The 20985-nt window shown below is 36.5% G+C and overlaps 1 protein-coding gene across 1 annotated transcript in view; it reads left to right on the plus strand.

Moving 5' to 3' along the window:
• Positions 1-14025, plus strand: part of LOC144978580 (chitotriosidase-1-like) — a 92923-nt gene extending 78898 nt beyond the window's left edge. Inside the window, exon 9 of the mRNA XM_078924845.1 lies at positions 1148-14025. Coding sequence (XP_078780971.1) covers positions 1148-1273 — 126 coding nt within the window. The 3' untranslated portion in view covers positions 1274-14025. The remainder of the gene's footprint in view (positions 1-1147) is intronic.
• Positions 14026-20985: the final 6960 nt, after the last annotated feature.

Raw genomic sequence — 20985 nt, forward strand, 5'->3', positions numbered from 1 at the left:
ATTATAAGTTATCTCTTTGAACTGGAAAACCTTCTTTCTCTTAATTGAAACAACTGACCCAAATAAACTGCATAATTTGTTGCATATTTGAGAAATAAAATTATTGTACAGTGCAACCTCTCGATAACAACACCCTTGAATATGATAGCAACATTGACCTCTGGTCCCGATTTTTTTTGCTATATGTAATAGTATTTTAAAAAACCAAAATAGTGACATACAATTTAGTAAAACCTGTGTTTAGCGACATCGTTGTAACATAATCGGCAGTTGATACCAGTGCTTGATACCTGACCATCATACTCTTAACCAATAAAAAGCCCTTCCAATGAGATCGCTTTGTTACCGACCAATCAAACAAATGTTTACGACACTGCATGGAATCAGCGCTAATTCATATGAAACCAAAGAAAAAGAAGTTTATCAGTGGATGGAAGGGTTATCGCAAGATGTGGATCTACTAATTTTAAGTGATTGTAAATTTAGGGGCACTTAAATAAAAAGTTCGGTATTCAAAATTCACTGGCAGTTTGACATGGATTTAATTAAAATCAAAACTAGACGTGTGCATCTGTGTTCTGTGGGGTATTATCTATTGGCAGTTGATTTTCTTGATTTATTCTTAGTTTTGTTAAGTTTTGTTAACTATCAAAACAATGATAATACACATTGGAGAATAAAAACATAACTGATATACCCTTTGAAGACAGGAAAATTACTCATTCTAAAGCTGTTGGGACATGTTTTCTCTAGTACTAGTACTGGTACTAGTCAGCGCATGGCTCTGTTAGGAATTCACAGGTCTTACGCACCCCCTTTTCCCACCACTTGAAAACCCTGGATAACGACATAATTTTCCGGTCCCTGGATGATGTTGTTATCCAGGGATTGCACTTTATTTCTTACCCTCAAAGCATAAAAATTGGTTTGGAACTTAAACCATCTCAAGCATCCAATCTTAGTGTGTTTTTTAAATCCTGGTTTAATCTCCTGTTTTCTATTTGATTGTTAGACTTACTCAAACGGCCACCTGTATGGCCTCTTTTGTCATGAATTTTTGACAGGTTCAACTACACATTGTTCAAAATGGTTATTAAAATATAATTTATTACAGATTTTATGGTGATATTTTTATGTTTTATCCCAGACTGACTGGTTGAAGAAGAAGAATCTTGCTGGTGTTGGAGTGTGGACCTTTAATTATGATGATCCTCACAACGTGTGTGGCCTTGGCCCTTTCCCAGTGTTACGCAATGTTAGATCTCACCTGTGATCTTTATTAAAAGATCTAGAGAATATGTACTGATGAATTAAACTTTTTTATTACATTGATTCAAATAAGACCGCTTTTAAAATGGGTCAACAACACATTGTTCAAAATGTAATACTAGTTATATGATTTTTAAGTAAATTTCAATTGATCAGGGCCTTATCTTTAACCACATTGCAGAAAATCCAGCTATACTTTTTTAATGAGAGGCTGTGAAACCTAAACAATACTTTTCATATTGATTTATTGTTTTCACGTTTGCCTCAAGTTGCCATAAAGATTTCATTTCCATATACAAAATTAATTGGTTAGTCAATTATTAAGCTTTTGCCTTTAAAAAAAAAATTTAATATGCCTTTTTCAATTTCCTCAAAGGAAGGAGTGTCTTTATCACTCAAGCTAAGAGGCTTCTGTATTGTGTGTGTTAAACCCATTGCTGCCCAAATCGCCCGCTCAGAAAACATCTCCGACAGTTCAAATCGCCTGATATCCCCCGCCGGGTACCTAGCATCTTTGACCCCGTAAACTAAAAACGTGTATAGAACCACTTCATTTTATTTTGAAAACGAAAGTAGAGAAAGAGTGAAAGTGAAACTAGAAATTTCCCGATTGTTTTTATCTCAATTCGTTTGTCTGCTGTGATTTTTTAAAGTTTGTCAACCAAATCGGTTGTGGTGACGTCCTTTATTTTTTGTTGTTGCTGGAATGGCATTTGAATTCCTCAATTCTCAGGCGTGATCAACGTTTTTTTCTTGGATAGTGACGATGATAGTGCTCATTCAATCGGACTGAGGTTGAGTTGGATGCGAATTTTGATGACATTGACAATGGATTTCATGTGTTTTAATTTTATTACATATTTTTCAACTTTTAATATTTTTTTTTCAAATTCAAAATATAAATCAATAGTCCATGATAATACATCAAATTAAAGGCCATTTATTCTTCTTTCCAAAACCGCTTTTATTTTGTTTCTAGCATTTAGGCACTTAAATGAAAATTCAGTTTTCAAATGACAGTATAAAATCTGGTTTACTATGATGCAGTATACCATCCCGATGATAAAACCGTTTGAATTTTGTCTCTAGGTTATATAGAAGCAGAGTTATTCAATTTTTTATGCCTTAAAAACACCCAAAAATTACTATAGGAATCAGCCTGAAATTGGGCACCAGCTGACTGAAAAAACGAAAGGGGATTCCCTGAAACACTGTGACGTCACAAGGCTAGGAGCCAATGACCGACGCTGACCACGGCAGTCCAAGCTGAAATGGCGTTACTTTGGTAGATTTTGAAATGAGTGTGATTTTATGGAATGCTCAAAGGGTATCCTGGAAGCAGTTTTGAAAGTTCAAAATGGTATCATTGAAAAAGGAAAATGATTGAATTTTATGATTATTTATGTTTTAAGGGAATTTTTTCATGAATTATGATAAACGGCTTGATTTTCTTGCTCACTAAAATTAAGCTATCTTTCCATTACAACATCTTCTAAATGGATTTAAGGAGGGAAATGGTAATTGTACCAAATGATAGGGCGTTCAATGCCCTTTATTTTGGTATTTAATTTATCCAATTCTGTAAATAAATACCAGAGATATCTCAATTTAACCAAGTCATGGTTTTAGCCTGCAGCTCACAAACGATAACTAGCGGTCACACAGGTGAATGGGAGAACTGTGACACAGATTTAGCCCTTCATTTAAGTGCCTACATGCCTCACATTCTTGCAATGAATTTTTTAATGAAGTGTACTATGAAATTTGGAAGAGTTATATCCCCTCGCATGGTCTGCAAGAGACATTTTTTCAGATTATGCCTGGGCAGCAATGGGTTAAGTTCTAGTTGTACTCCATTTACAAATGTCAAGGCTACAGTACCCTTTACATATCAAAAACAGACTTTATATTTTTCACTGGGAACAATATTTGTCCTCAAATTCAAGAAAGATAGAGAAATCTTTAAAAGAAATGTCTGTAAATCAGACAAATTTATATCTTTTATTCTCTTACTCCTGTATTGATATATATTATTCCAAGTGCCATCGTATGTTTTACATTCCATATATTATGTTTTGTATATTCTGAGATTATAACAGAGCTTTCAAAACCTAATATGTAAAGCAAATTAAGATTGAAATTTCTATAGCATCTTATCCATTTCTGTAAGTGCCTGATTGCGCTTCATACTTTAAGCTAATAAATAAATAAAATAAGAAATTGAAACATTGTAGCAAAGTAGAAATTATAAGTCATTATTAAAAATGAATGGCTGTTATTATTCGACCATACGCAGAGATAATTTTATGCATTATTCAATCGTATGTTGCAATAATTTTATGCATTATTCGATTGTACGCTGCGATAATTATTTGTATTATTCGACCATACGCTGTACGCTGTGATCATTTTTCTCACTATTGGGGCGTATTTGTGCACTCCATTTGGAATGCGATCGATCATTTAATACCCAGTACTAATTTTCTTCGCACATTTGTTGAAAATCTTTTTTATCATTCTCCTTATTTTAAAAGATTTAACGTATCTCAACAAAACTTTGATTACATTGTTTTTTTGTGCATAAATGTTGTGTGCATAAGTATGTGTGTGTGTGTGTGTGTTTGTGTTTGTGTGTGTGTGTGTTATTTGCTGCAATTTTCAAAAAGAAAATTCATTATTTTCGCCATGAGGCCACATGAATACAAGCTTGCTTTTCATACAGTGCATCTTTTTCGTACTGACACTCTAATGCCCATTACTGCCATGTCCATTCACAGATACTAATCCACACCAGAGTTGAGTGGAGCTATGTGTAAAATGCCTTACCCATGGACACAAAACAATGTCAGAGGTTTTCATCCGAACCCAACCGTTAGTGACCATGCTGAACATGGCTGTCACAAAGTCAAATCACTGGAAATCAGACTCATTGTAGCAGGCCTGCCAACCGTCCCGCATTGTGCGGGACCGTCCCGCATTTGCGCCAAGCCGTCCTTCATTTTTGAAAACTATTTTCTAAAAAAAAAAAAATAAATAAAAAATCAAATCTATAAACAAAAAATTAAAATCAAAACAGAAAGAATCGAATCTATAAAAAGTAAAATAATAATAATAAAAAAACCTCTACTTTATTTACTATGGATTTCAAGTAATTATATGGGGTTCTATCGTTTACGGTAAAAATGGTTTGCGTCGTAAGCATGTTCAGTTCGGTCGGGTGTCCCTCTTTTCATTTTCAAAAGGTTGGCAGGTCTGTTGTAGGATATTTCTATCTATTCTGACACATTAATAAGAGTTTTCTTTGTCCCACGAGGCACTAAGTACAGACAAGAAGTCAAGAAAAACATAATAGGTAAATATATTTATTAACAAAACTAAATCATATGTCACATGGATGTGAATGATTTGATAAATTACTAATTTTATGACGTTATCATGGACTCTGTGAAAGACGGTATAAATGAAGTTTTCTAATTAACGGTTATAGAAATAAGACAGATTTTAGATAAAATAATTGGTAGAATTTGTAGAATTTAATTAGAAATAATGGCAAAGGACATCTTGCTAGTAGATAACGTTTTTAATCGAAAGAGAGACAATCTTCACATCAAGGGACTTAACTGTATGATAAAACGATAGTAACTAATTGTAGTACAAAAACTAATGATGTCATTATTCATTGATTCACTGTTTTCATTTCCAGGAGTAAGCTTTTGGCTGTTGCAAACCGGTGTATCAGTCGGTGAGCAATTTTCCATGCCAAGTCGGGTAAGTATTTGTTTGATGTAGGATTCTTGTCTCATCCAAATGCTCCCATTCTTTAGTCTTTTAAATTCAACACCAAGAAAGTAATCCAGTTCACCAAGATCTTTCATTTCAAACTTGTTGGAAAGGTCACTTTTGACTTGAACAAGTTCTTCTGCATCTTTGGTTACAAGGATCAGATCATCAACATAAAGGCAAATAATGAATTTATCACCTTTTGTATTTTCTCGTACATAGACACATGGATGCACAGTTTTCTGAAATCCCATTTTCTTTAAACATGAGTCTAGTTTTTCATTCCAGCACTTGGAGATTGTTTGAGTCCGTATAGACTTTTCTTTAAACAACAAACAAGATCAGTATAACCTTCAGGTTGTTTGATATAAATCTCTTCTTCAAGTTCACAATTTAATGCTGCAGTAACATCCATTTGGTGAATATTCATTTTCTCCTTGACAGCTTGAGATATGACTGTTCTGACTCAAACCTTGCAACTGGAGTAAAAACGTCATCATAATCTTCTCCATACACTTGACTATAGCCTTGTGCCCCAAGTCTAGCCTTAGGGTATATCTTTGAACAGTGCCATCAGGGTTCAGTTTCCTTTTAAAAACCCATTTACAGCCTATGGCATTTCTTCCCTCTGGGAGCTTAGTAAGATTCCATACACCGTTTTAAAGAAGGGAATTGTACTCATTATCAATTGCCTCTCTCCAAAGCCTACCTCATGCCTTTGCAGTGCTTCAGATAGACTTGTAGGCTCAGCATCATAGCTGCTGATGCTGCTACTACTACTAGTGTACAGCCATTCTCCATATCTTTCAATTCTACATTCTAACAAGAACTCTTTAAATTCATTGTATTCCCCGCCATTATCCGTCTTTATGACAATGATAACATTTTCCTTTTAAAACTTTTTACTCCTCTGCTACCACTCTTCACTTTTATAACCTCTTCAGAGTGATGGACCATTCTATCCATGGGATATCGAGTCACATCTGCTAGCAGTCTTTCTGCAACTTGTTCGAAAGAGAGTGCCTTATCCACAGCACCAGTATGTCATATTGCTTCGGAAGGCTGGATAAAAGTAACATACTTTTTCTTCATCGTCGATTTTACATCCCAGAAGCGATAACGATTGAAATGTTTCAGTCATTTCTTCTATATGATCGTTCACACCATTGTTGGTCAACCTCATGTTATAAAGTCGCTTCTTTAGTGACAACTTGTTTAGCCAACTATCCTTCTGAAATTGTTTTTCGAGAATTTGCCAGACCTCTTTGGCTGATTCTGGCTCTGTTCCGATCAGATACAGCAAACTTGGATCGACGCCAAACACAATGGTAGCCAGCGCCTTCTGTTCTTTTTTCGTGTCTCTGCACTCCCCCATCACACATTCCATAAGTCTTGGTGAATCAAATACATTTTCATTTGCATCTTCCAGCAACTGTAATTCAAATGTCCTTTCAACAGAGGGACGTGCAATCCTCCTCCTGATGCCATTTTTCTACCTAGCCGTATATCTCTCTATCCCTACCACAACCTTTTGTTGTTGATTGTATTAGCTGATTCGCACTAGTACACCGATTATAGAAACTCGCGTCACTTTCAAAGTTCAAAATCGAGGGGAATGGTTAAGCCTGACTGGGCCCATAACATGTAGAATTTAATTAGAAATAATGACAAAGGACATCTTGCAAGTAGATAACGTTTTTAATCGGAAGAGAAACAATCTTAACAACAAGGGACTTAACTCTTGATAAAATGATAGTAACTAATTGCAATACAAAAACTAAGTATGTCATTGTTAATTGATATTTCAACAGAATTAACGAGCAGAATGTACTAAAATTGAAATACACACAAACACAACTCAAATCATAAACAACAAACAATAAAGAATGCGTCCTTTATTTTGTACCTCCTCTTATGTCATTTCAGTTAACTCATCATCATTCAAATATACAAGTACAGTAATTTTTAAAATTTTTGTCCCCGTGTGATCTCTCTCTCCCACCCTTATTGCGACCTTAAGATAGGAAATCGAACGTCCCTTCTCATAGCCATGTCCCATCTTCATTGTCATTTTGTGTCTCCTGCTCCTATCCTCTCTCTTTCTCTGTTTCATAAAAAATAGTAACGATATGGTCCAATAATGTCCAGCATTATCACAGCGTATGGTCGAATAATCGCTTCGAAAAATTGACATTTTGTATTGTTTTTAACATATCCCTACATAACATAACACGGCTAAGGTATTAATTAGGATTTCATCCTTTAAATGTCTTTGATATGAGCAATGCAACATGATTTATCACCATGGAATTAAACCACTGGGTGGGGTCTTCTAACCTTCCATGACGTTTGCTTTGTCTATATCTATATATATATATATATATATATATATATATATATATTTATATTGTCTATACCCATTTATATCTGCTTTACCTTTCGACATTGCTGTTTGTCTTTGTTCTTGATTGAGATTGCTTGTTTTTTTTTTTTTCTGGTCCTGGCTGGGATCTTTAGCTGTCCTATATATAAGATGTATGTAAAGATCTGTTTTTTGAGAGATGGTACTTTTTCTATTAGTCTGGCCCCCCAGGAAAACGCGACCGATGCGGCCGCATAATTTGCCACTTACCGCAATGCGGCCGCATAATTCACCTTTTACCGCATAATTATGCAAAATATGGTTTTTAGCGTGAATTTATGACCATTCATTGTATGAAGAAAAATGAAACCGAAAAAGTCCGACGATCTTCCCAAATACGTGACAGTAGCGGCGGGCATTCTGAACATTTTCATGTGTTCCTGGTGGCGTTGTTTCTGGTACGGAACCTGTTCCTGGTACGATTGTTCCGGTCGAAGAGAGTTTCGTATCAGTCATGTCCTAAGTAGTACAGCGCATAGATGACACGGGTACGACGTTCGTACTCGTGTTTGTGGTACCAACCACAGACAGACGAGAGGTTGCGTACTCGTGTTTGTGGTACCAACCAGAGACAGACGAGAGGTTCAGACTGGAGGGAGGGACGTAGGCTGGTTTGCGCGCGCTCTCTCTCTCTACACACACACACACACACAACACACACACACGGTAACAGTAACATGACCAGGAACTTGTTCCTGGTGGAGGTTCCTGGTACTAGTTCCTGGTTGAGCTATGTTCCTGGTGTTACTGTTCTCGATAACCAAAACCCGTGCGGCACTACGTGACAGTGACTTCCCTTTAACTTTGACAGCCAGGGATTGACTTTTCAAGAGAGGTCCCATTTTTCAACCCCGTTAAGCTGCTCTTGTCTCCACCTTGGGATCAACTTGAGAGCTTCACAAAGCTGAAAACTGTACCCGAGGAGGAGATCAAGAGGTACACCCGGCAGCTTGGGCCCCTCGCGGTGAAGAAATCCATCACTTCTTCTGTTGATGTGCCACATTTTTGGCAGTCCATTTCTGATGAAGTGCCCGATTTGGCTGCTTGTGCCAAGTGATACATATATACACCACGATTAACAGCGCTGATGCTGAGCGCAGCTTTTCTGTTTACAATCTGATATTGTCAGACAGGTGCAGGAGTCTTAGCACAACGTCTCTGCGACATCTAGCTTTTCTGTGCTACAACAAAAAATTAAGTTTTGAATTTGCGTTGTAGTTCTTTAATTTTGAATTGGTTAAATGTAAATAAAGCAATGGAAAAATTTTGACTGATTTATTACTTTTTTCTTGTTTTGCATAATTTGTAATTTCCCTTGCATAATTTGCCTTTTTCCCCCGCATAATTTGAGATATTTTTTTGCATATTTCCGGGGGGCCAGATTAGAATTAGTTTTTAATATATTGTACTTTGTAAGCATTTGAGTGTATCCTTCAAGGCGAGATCCTTTGCTTGTACCTAGAAAGGACCTGTAAATATTGTCAAAATAGGCACACAGAAGGATGGCTTGTGGAATCCTCTGTTCCCCATATATGAACCAGTCCCCCTTTCCTTACTTTTTCTTTGTCGCTTTTTACTAGATTAATAAACTTATTCCTGGACAGGGTCTTTTGGCCTCCTTTGGTGGCAGGAGGTCACTTGCCGTGTCTTTTATCCCCCTATATGTTTTCTGTTGCTTTCTGTCCACCACTACCACCAACACATCATCATCACTATCACTACTATTACAACAACTACCACTACCTCCCATAGTGGGAATGGAGGTACTTACTGAGTCTTCTACCCCCTATGTCTGTTTTCCAAATTTTTTTCTGTCTTTGTCTTGGATTGAGATTTCTTAGTTTTATCCTGACCCTAGCCGGAGTTCTTGGCTGGGAGGGAAACAGTTTAATGTATAATTATAGTTTTGGGAGATGATATATTTTTCCTTGTAAATCATCTCTCTGTTATGCATTGTTATTTTTAAAAAAATTTAACATAATATGATTTGTAAACATTTGAGCTTTTACTTTTAGTGAGATCTTGTGCTGGTGTCAGGGTGAGACTTTTTGGTGATCTCAAACTAAGTACCTTGATAGTGTGCTCTTGGAAGCTACATCTGTTTCCCATTTGAACAAATTCTCCTTTGTCTTGCTTTTTTTTGAGTGCCTTAATTGTAATTCTAGAACTTTTTATTATCCCATTTTTTTCCTTTTTACTGGCACTGATATGACGTTAATGTGTTGCAAGCGCCGTAAAACCCAAAAACAAACAATGTAAATGTTGTTGCTTGAAGCTCGAAGAAATAAATAATAATGTGAAATTGAATGTAAGCTTCAATTTAAAATACGAAAACAGATAAAATGGACGTTTCAGGTTTCAGGTTTTCAGGTTTATCAACAAAACAGGATCAATGAAACACTACAGACGAATTATCGATGAATAAACAAAAACATTGATGGGCAGGAAATAGTATGCTACTTTGTAAGAAAACACGAATAAAAATCGAACAATAGATATTTATAAAAGGTGCGCAATTAATTAAGTCAAAAGAGGGGAGGCGGGGAGGAACTGTGTAATGCAGTATAGAAAGTAAAATATAACGTGTAGACTATTGGAATACAATGGAATTGGAAATAAATACAAAATATAAGGGATGTAGGTATTAGTATAATCAGTGGCAGAAGCAGCAGCCGAAACAACAGTAGTAGTAATAGTAGTTGTAGTAGTAGTAGTAGTGGTAGTAGTAGTAGTAGTAGTAGTAGTACTAGCAGTAGTAGTAGTAGTAGTAGTAATGATACTGGTATGTAATTAAAGAAAAAGACGATGGGTGGCCTAGGGGAGTAGGTTGGGGTGGGGGGTGCAAGAGATAAAGGTAGTATAATATTTAAATGAGGTCCAGTCTCGAGTTCATGCTGTGAGATGAATGGATTTAAGTATCAGTTCTGCCTCCCTTTGTTGATTAGTGTGTGACAGAACTGAATGATGGCGATTTGGATGTCGTGCAATCCATTGAAATGGTGGGCGACAGGTTTGTCCTCATCGTTTTCACTAGACTGCAGATGTTGTCCAAACCTGTGGCTTAATGTCTTGCCAGTTTCTCCCACGTATATCCACGTATATCTTGTAGCAATATTTGCAGATTATAGCGTAAATTAGATTACGATCTGTGCAGGTGAATGCGTGTCGGATTTCCCACACTTTATCTGGGAATTTGATGGAATTTTCCACGAATAAGTGTGGGCATGTCCTGCATCTTCAGCGTCTACAAGGCTCCCTCTTACGTTGGTTACCGGTCATATCCATCGTTAAGCAGCTCCTAACTAGTATGTTTGTAGGCGATTAGAGGCGGTTTGTTGAATATATCCCTCGTTTCTACAGGCTCCTGAAGAATCTGACAGTAGTTAGTTTTTAAAATTTTGACGACTTTCTTGTTGTGTGGATGATTAGTGATGACTAGGACAGGTCTCTCTGTTTTGCTGTTACTGTTGTCAACTGGATTCATGGCAGCCTCCCTAGATATGTTTTGGATTTTGTCTACCACTTGTTTTGATATGTATTCAGAATAATGGCGGTTCCGGAAATAGTCAAACATTTTATCCTTCTCTACCTTGAAGTCTCCTCATCATCCTGACAGGTTTGTCTTAGTCTAAGTAGCTTTGAAACTGGAATTGAATCTTTGCATTTGGTGGGATGTGAAGATGGGTAGAGAAGGTAGCTGTCGATGTCCACTTCTTGTAGTGGATAGATGTCTTGAGTCCACTTTGGGTGTGGGAAACTGTGATGTCCAGGAAGGCTACGTGAGTGGTGGGTATCTGATGAGTGTATTTTATTGCTGAGTGAAAGTTGTTATTGTTAAAGTAGTGATGAGTTTGTTGAGTTGCAGTTTTGTCATGTTGGTGATGCCGATGCAATCGTCAATGTATCTTTTATAAAAGGCTGGTTGGTGGCCGTTGTATTGGGAGTTTTCCACTGAATAAATTGGCGTACGATGGACCCATTTTGGTGCCCATGGCCACTCCCGAGATCTGATGGAAAATTGGCAGTTGAATTCGAAAGAGTTGAGAGTCAAGACTAACTCTGTATGGCGAATGATAACATCGGTGGCGTTAATTTCGGGTAGGCTATAGGGTGTCTGTCAATGAAGTATATGATGGCTAGTAATCCTTCTTGATGGGGAATGGAGCTGTAGAGGCTATGGACATCTATCGTAAATGTGAGCCTATTGTCGGGTTGTGTGAAGCTGAGGTCGCGGAATAGATGAAGGCCGTGATTAGTATCTTTAAAAGAGTGGGAAGATTAATTAATGACGATTTTTTAAAGATATTGTCAAGAACGAGAGAGATTTTTTCTGTTGGGCATGAAATGGCTAAAACAATGGGTCTTCTAGGGGGCAATCCGTGGCATTTTTTATTTTGTGTATTTTAGGGAGCATGTAGAAACAGGGATTGCCCAGTTTGCTGGGTGCTATAGTCAAGATCTTTTAGCTGTAGGGCACCAACTTGTCTTCGATAAGTGTATTGATGGTTTTATGCACACATTTGTTGTATTTGATGGCAAGATCAGATGGGACTGATGAGTAGAAAGAGGCGTTATCTAGTTGTCGTTGGGTTTCCCTCTTATAAATGTCTGTATCCCAGACGACAACTGCTCCCCCTTTATCCGCTGAATTGATGAAGATGTCTTTTCTGTTTCTGAGGGAACGGACGGCGGACCACTCTTCTTTCATCAAATTACTCCTTTTGATAGGTGGCACCTTGCATCGCTTAACCTGACGACTGGATGTTGTGATAAAATCATCAAATATTTCGCATTGGCCAAGCTTCGGTGTCCAATTGCTACGTTTAATGTTGAATGGGGCAAAGGGATCGTCATCACAGTTGTATTTATTTTCCAACAATAGTCTACACGTTATTATATTTCACTTTCTATACTACATTACACAGTTCCTCCCCGCCTCCCCTTTTTTTTACTTAATTAATTGCGCACCTTTTATTGTTCTATTTTGATTCATGCTTCCTTACAAAGGAGCATACTCTTTCCTGCCCATCAATGTTTTTGCTTATTCATCTTACCAACGCTACTACCACATTATCTCATTCGTCTGTAGTGTTTCATTCATTCTGTTTTGTTGATAAAGGGGAAACCCTAAACGCCCATTTTATCTGCTTTCGTATATTAAATTGAAGATTACATTCAATTTCACATTGTTATTTATTAAAAACAAACTACCACTATAATCACCACCACCACCACATCATCATCATCACTACAACCACCACCATTAGGTTTTGGAGCTTTACTTCATTTCAAATGTAGGGACTTTGGATGTGATTGTAATGGTATTGTGTTTACCTATCCTTGTCGTAAAACAGTGACGTTTCTTTGGCTGGGATCTTTAGCTAACTGGGAAACAAATATCGAGGAGAATTATTTTTCATGTATATCATCTCTCCAACTCCAAAACACTTTGCTATATTATTGGTAATGTATTTTTTTTGTTAAAATCGAGCGTGAGCTTCTAACTTCTAGGTTTAGGTCTTTTGTGTTTTATTTTTTTTTTTTATTTTTTTTTATTTTTTTGTTTTGCAATCTCATACTTTACATATAGATTCTACGATTATTGAATTCACTTCTCTTCTTTTTTTTGTAATAACTCCATTAAGTTTTACTTTTTTGGTGGCCTTTGTGAGAGCAGATCTCTATATTTGATTCTCTTTCAATTTACTAGCGCTGACATGACGAGAAATCCCTGTAAACAACAAAAACACTCGTGTGGGATGTTCTACTGGTTGATTCCGTCTTATCTAATTCCTAATTCCCGCTGATTAAAATGTGCATTCCATCAACGTTAATAGTTAATCAAATTCAAACAGTATTATTTTTGCAATTTCTTGATGTGCCATTTTAATTAACCCAAACGTTACTTATATTATTCATGGTTTAAAGACACCTTAGAGGACAGGTGACTGACCGTCTCAAAATGGTATGATGTCAGAGTGAGCCTGATACTTAAAATAATATTTAACATTATAAAATTTGATTTGATGCCTTCATGGAGAGAACATTCTAGTTTTGTTGCTTATTAAACTTTTAAAAAACATAAAATTTTCCAATTTTGATTAATTTCAGTTTTACACAATTTTCTCCAGTTCATTCCATCATGGTACCAGATTGACATTTTGGGTCACATAGGAAGCTAAATTCTGTTAGAAAAAATAAATCTGAATGAATTGTTGGGAATATATATTCAAACTTCTCACCAGTGCAAAAGAAAAATTAGTTGCTCCAGTGTTAGAAAAGCAGAAAAATATTACAGGTAATGATGATTTTTTGTTATTTAATTTTGTTATCTTTTTATGTGTATTTTATTACAGTCAGCTATCTGAAATCGAACATACATACTGAGGCAAAATCACCTACACCTAAACATCATGTAACTCTATTGAACTGATTTTTCATAATTATCGTTCTTCCAATGATATAATATATGCCCTTTTAATTTTGCAATCCATGCAGGTTTACACTCATCTTTTATAATGCTTCATAAAATAAAAGTTATAAATTGCTTTGTCTTGGGAGTGTTGTGGTTATTTATGTATACAGGGTATCCATAAAGTTTTTCCTTGTTTAATAATATCTTTAACAGAAAAACGTTACATCCATCATCCTTTAAAGTCGAAATACTGTAGGTACATTTTGTTTACCATTATCTTTTATTCAATGCGCCCGATATAATAATAATAATAATAATAATAATAATAATAATTTAATATTAATATTAATAATAATAATTATGATGATGATGATAATAATATTATTATTATATAGTGCGCCAAACATCCCTTCATCTGGAGGGCTCTGGGCGTATAACAAAGATTAAGCCCTGACATAGCTAATTTTACACAGAATTAAACGGAAGCCTGTCTGAAAAAAAATTAATGTCTTCAATCGTCCCTTTAAATCCTTTAGTGAAGACGATGAACGTATAGCGAATTCCTCAACCTTGGGCCAGAAGGCCGAAAGGCGCATTCACCAGTCTTCACTCTACAGCCGGGTGTTTTCAATTTTTTTAGGTCGTTCGTCGATCGGTTGCCATGGCTACCTACAAGTTTCAACATTGAGCACCCAGTACTAGTACTACCCTAAACAAAAAGCTGATCTCAAGGCCGGGAAGTGTATAGTAAAGGACGTTGCCTTGGAAGGAAGGAGATAAAGATGGCTCCTTAAAAAGACAGCGATGATAATCTTCCCTTACCCATATTTCTCTCTCAACCACCCTTCTATCTCCATTTATGATTTTAGCAGTCATCTTGTCAAAGAAAGATAGAATATTACAATAAGCAAGGCTGATTGACTCAGAGAGCAATTGTGCAAATTATTTTTAGTTTACTATTTTTTCTTTGTTTAGATAGACAATGTTTTGCAAGCTATTTATTAAATATTCGTGAGTCTTATAAACTGCACACCCGCTAGGTTGCAGTAACAAAGGTATTGTAGCGTGCTTTGTAAAATAAAAACAAATACTTTCTAGCTTTGGGACAAAAAGTTATCATCTCTTGATGTAGATAGTGGTATAATTATAGTCAGATTTTTTATTAATGACGCGTGTTTTTCTGGTTTTTCTCAGCTGTCCCTCTATCAAAAGTTGTAAAAATTTGTGTCAACCTCTGAATCAATTTGTCTTTACTGAATCTAGATTTTGGACCGTATTGATGCCATATTAAAAAAAAGTTTTGGGTAGCCCTATTCATCCTTAAGGTCGAATAGCATCAACCGTGGTTGCCGTACGTACGGACAAACAGTGTTGCTTGCACTATTCGTCCTTCACACTAAAGCTGGGCAATATTCCGTTTTTGCTTTTACTGAGCTGGATTCGAATCCACGTAATTACATGATATATCCGTATCGTCTTAAATGTTTCACAAACCCCACCTTCTCTGTTTGTGAGTCAAATAATCAGTTAAGTGTGTGTGTGTTTGTGTTTGAGGTGTGTGTGTGTGTTAATTTCGTGGGGGTTTTTTTGTTTGTTTTTTTCTTCTGGGATATGATTTTTATTCCAGAATGGTGATTGATTTCTTATAAGGAACAATTGTCGTGTTCTCCTATTGGTAAGTACCCCATTCAAATACCTGCTCGAGAGTTTGGGTTGGCTAGGCACAGAGGAAGATTCGGCAAGTTTTCTTTGTTTTGGTTTTTTGTTTTGTTTTTTCTTTGGGGGGGGGGGGGGGGGGGGGGGGGTTGTTGTTTTGTTTTTTTGTAATTTTTTTTTTTTTTTGGGGGGGGGGGGGTTATTGTTGTTCTTTTTTATTTGTTTTCTTTTGTTGGTATTTTCCCTGCTTTTGTTTGATTTGTGTGTGTGTGTGTGTGTGTCTATTGTGTGTCTACGTGTGTTTTGCCTTTTTTACATTTTTTTTCCAATCTATAATAGTGGGTAAGCACTCAGTAACTATTTGTTTTAAATGACTAGTATTCAATTTGTCAAAATATTATATTAGTCATAATAGTATAAGCAGTGCAAAGAAACACCAAATTTCTGTATCTCTTAAGAAGCAGTTTTAATAATCTTGATAATTCAGTGAGTGCCATCAATAATAGCTTGAATTTAGCCAAAATTTTTGAACGATGTCGATACCTGTCCTTTAACTTCAGAAAATGTTATAAGTTGTACAGTCTTGAGTAGACTAGATGTATGACATCATGATAGATTTAATTCATGGCGAATTCAATGCGTTATCAAATTGGCAGTAAACGAGGTAATTGTATAGACGGATGGAATTTGGCTGCTTTACAACACGCAAATTAATTCCAAAGCCGAAAGCACAACTGTGCATTTAAACTTATCTCCATAGACGATGTCAATATATTAAAGATTAATAAAGGACACTAATACCAAGTCCTCAATATTTTCAGTACTTCGTCCGTTAGCACTAATACTATTAAGTATTTGATATCCACTTTTGCCCTGACGAGAAGTTAGAATGTCAACGGGCTGGGATTTAAAATGCCAACGGGTTGAAACTGGGTGAAATAGAATGATATAGAACATAAAAGCCCAGTTCGGCCTAAGAACAATAACTTGCCCATGTTCTTAAACTCAGAACAAGGGGTAATGTTGTCAGGGGGGTTGGGGTTGTTGTTTTGATCTGGGTAGGGGTCTAATAAGTCTGATAAAGTTACGATTACTGGCCAAAAACAAATTCCTAACTTTAGTTTAAAATTAAAAAATAAAAAAAGACGGAAATATATGCATAATAAGATTGATATATTTTAAACAATGGTTACAAGAAAAATAAATCCACGATTTTTCTCAATAATTCTGTACTCAAACAGCTTTGTATGCAAATGTTGTATTCCAGATGTGTAATTTGGCTTATCGCCACTCAAGGTGGTATTTCAATAGATATTATTACAAGTAACGTATCTATGTCCGCAGTGATACAGACCTGCCAAGCATTCGACTTATTGTGTTATAGTGGAAAAAAGAATACCATTTCAAGAGGATTTGTGCTGCATTGTAGGTTAACAAAGCATCCACAAATACGCAGGTCTGATATCCGAATCCACTTATGGGCCTGGTTTAACATTGTTGTATAATGTATTTTGCGTCATTTTAAAAAAGATTTCTATTACAAGAATGAGCCCATAAGGAAATGGTTATCAGACCTAAAAATAATTGCACGTCGATCCACATCAATTTTAAAACCATCACCATCACTACCACAAGCACTTTTACAACATAATCATTACCATCAGAATCGCTACCACCATCATTTGCACAATATCATAAGTATCATCAGCACCACAATCAATATCACCACCACAGCATTATACCTACCATTACCATGGTCATATCAATTATTGCCATCACTAGCAAAATCATAACTATCATCTCAGCCACCACCGCTCTAGGAAACATTCATTATAAATATCAATACCATACGCGCACACAAAGGCGTCACCATTGCCATCAACTTTATCACTCTAGCTTCTTGATCAGTGGCATCACCACTACCATCATTTCATCATCGAAACAAGAATAACATCACTGCTATCATTGTCACAAATACTAACGAGAGTTTTTATATAGCGCAATATCCGCTCGAAGTCACAAAGCGCTTTACAGGATGTCACAGGCCAACAGCAACACGTAACATCCTACATGATGTCTGTTAGGCGATATTACATTTTTTCAGACAGAACAACGCAGTTAACGGCCTGGTAATTATTTTAAACCTGAGTACGGTAAGAGTGGACTCAACTATGCGCCGAGTGAGGCTCGAACCCAGGATTTTCCAATCCGATCCGAAGGCGAGTGTCATACCACAAGACCACATAGCGGCACATTCTTCTTCCTTATTTCACATTTTCTTTGTTTTCTCTGTCGGGTTGTCTCTAGCTCCTTCTCTATCTATCCATTCACTTCTTCTTCTTCTTCTTCTTCTTCTTCTTCTTCTTCTTCTTCTTCTTCTTCTTCTTCTTCTTCTCTTCTTCTTCTTCTTCTTCTTCTTCTTCTTCTTCTTCTTCTTCTTCTTCTCTTCTTTCTCTCTACATCCATGATTCCCCACCACCGCCTCAAGCTCAATCTATATTACCATAATTGCCATAGCAAGCTCACTACGAAAACTTGAGGCCTTCCGAATGTATTTTAATTCTTTGGTGGTTGGCAACTCTTAGTTATACAGACGGCCAGGAAGTGTGTGTTTTTTTAAGGGGGGGGGGGGGGGGGGGGGGGGGGGTGTGTGGAGTGAGAGGGATTGGTTTTAATTTATGATGTTGCAGTCGCGGGGTGGGGTGTTTCTGTGTCGTTGTCCCCTTTTGTTATTTTTTTTTCTTTTCCTTTTTTAAAAACAATAATGGATCAGAGAATGTGAAAGGAGAGGAGTATTTGATACCATATCCAGATGAAACGCGTTTGAGCAATGGTTTGAGACCACTCAGACATAGAGAAAGATAGACAGATAGATAGAGAGAGAGAGAAAGGCAGAGTCAGATAGAGATAGATAGATAGAGAGAGGACAGACAAAGGGAGAAAGAGAGAGGGTGCCAGAATAAAAGAGGAGGATGAGCTATATAAAGAGAAGGAAAAGACAGGAAATTGGAGAACAAAGGTGGAGGGGGGAAGAAAGAGAGAGGGAGAGAGAGAGAGAGAGACTTAAAGAAAAATAAAGAAGAGAATATATATATATATATATAGAGAGAGAGAGAGAGGGGGGGGGGGGGGGTAGGCGAAGGAGGAACGATGAAGTTAGATACGTATATATATATATATATATATATATATATATATATATATATATATATATATATATATATATATATATAGAGAGAGAGAGAGAGAGAGAGAGAGAGAGAGAGAGAGAGAGAGAGAGAGAGAAGACGACGACGAAATAGAGGAATAAATAGAAAAGGAGTGAGAGAAAACCCGACATAGGGAACATAAGAGATTTATGGGGGGAAATATGAAAGAGAAAGAAAGAGAGAGGAAGAAGAATGAGAGACAAGGAGAAAAGAAATCAGAAGAGATAGATAGATATTTTTTAAAATATTTACCACAATGTTTGAGACAGTCTACATTAATGTTTCAGGCTTAATTTGCCATCGCTCCATTACTACATGTCGAGCACTTTTCGTACCATATTTGTATCAAACACGATTCAATAGATAGATAGATAGAGAGAGAGAGTGTGTGAAGAAATGAAAGAGGATGATAGCGAGATAAAGAGAGGAAAATACAAAGGAAGAGACTGATGGAGCGTGAGAAGAAATTAGAGATAAAAGGGGGAAAATATGAGAGAGAGAGAGAGAGAGAGAGAGTATAAAATATGTATATGGAGGTAGAGAAAATGAGAGAGGAAGACTGAAAGAGAATGAGATAGATAGATAGATAGAGATATGCATGACACTCGCCTTTTGATTGGAAGGTCCTGAGTTCGACCCTCGCTCGGTGCATAGTTGAGAGAGAGAGAGAAAGAGAGGGAGAGAGAGAGAGAAGAATATGTGAGAGAAAGAGAAATACAGAGGGCATTAAAGACAGAGCGAGAGCGAGCGAGCGAGAGAGAGAGAGAGAGAAGAATATGTGAGAGAAAGAGAAATACAGAGGGAATTAAAGACAGAGCGAGAGAGAGAGAGAGAGAGAAGAAATGAAAGGATGATAGCGAGATAAAGAGAGGAAAATACAAAGGAAGAGATTGATGGAGGGAGAGAAGAAATTAGAGATAAAAGGCGGAAATATGACACACACACACACACACACACACACACACACACACACAGAGAGAGAGAGAGAAAGAGAGAGTGATAGAATAATATGCTTTTTTTCTACTCATACTCATAACGATGCTTACGTTTCAACAGTCGATAAAAAAGTGAAGACGTGAAGGACTGAACACTCCGATTTTGTAATTCCACTTAATTACATAGATAACATGGTCGCACACAAAAAGCCGGGGAAACAGTGACATATATAGGTCACTGTAATAACAATGCGATTTATGGGAGGGCAATAACCTTGAATTTAATACATATAAAAATACGGTGACAAATATAAACAACAGCCTTTCAGTCAATTGCCCTTTACGTATTTCACGCCTACCTCATTTGCATAAGCACTGAAGGTCGGCTAGACACTTTTTAAGAATACGACCTGAAGGACGAATAAACACTCCGAAAAGTTTTCTTCTTTAAGACCTATTAAAAACTACTTTAAAACAACTGACATAAAATTAGAGATTTTACACTGTTAAATATGTAAAAAAGTTACGCACCACAAAGTATGAATTTATTCATCGTATTTCCAAAAAATATTGTGCTGACGTAGTGATTATGAGTTCACGTCATACTTCTTTCCAAATAACTACAATTCGTTTTACGGATAGTTTTAAGTATTATAAACATACCACTTATGAAGTTTGTATTAAATTTTGAATTTTATCTACATCATGTCGCAATTACCAAAGACTGATATGAAATCTCTCGCTATAATCATTTGAAATAGTGATTGTATACTCAATATTGTCAAATTAACAAACACTGTTTATATAACTTTGACAAATTTTTGTCTTTGCATGAACGTTTCACATGGCCTTTAAAGGTTTAAAAACAGATTAGGCTCTTAAACAACACGATGCGGTACGGAATCTCTATCGGTTCCACCCTCGTAAAGTCTTCTTGTATATCTATCAATAAGTCATTAAAGAGGACGGCAATGGTTTTGGAATTTCACAATGAACCATGAGAAGATCGTTATCGAAAATACGACAGAGAGATCACCAGTGTAGAACGACGTGGCGGGAAAAGGACCATAGACCTGTCCCCGCAATTTTTCGCGGCCGCAAATTTCACCCTTGGCCGCAAAAAGCCGCAATTTTCGCCGTTTTTAGGCTAAATTGACGATTTTTTGTTTTAAAAAAACAACAAAAGCTGTGAAAAATTGTGAAAAGACGGCGACTTTCAATGCTAGCATCCAAAATTGGCACTAAATAACGGACAAACATGTGTAGCGTAGGGCCTTAAAGGCTATTAAGGCTAAGCCA

Source organism: Berghia stephanieae, chromosome 8 (genome assembly GCF_034508935.2).
Source record: "Berghia stephanieae isolate SIO BIC M18660-M18661 chromosome 8, UCSD_Bste_1.3, whole genome shotgun sequence".
Lineage (NCBI taxonomy): Eukaryota > Metazoa > Mollusca > Gastropoda > Nudibranchia > Aeolidiidae > Berghia > Berghia stephanieae.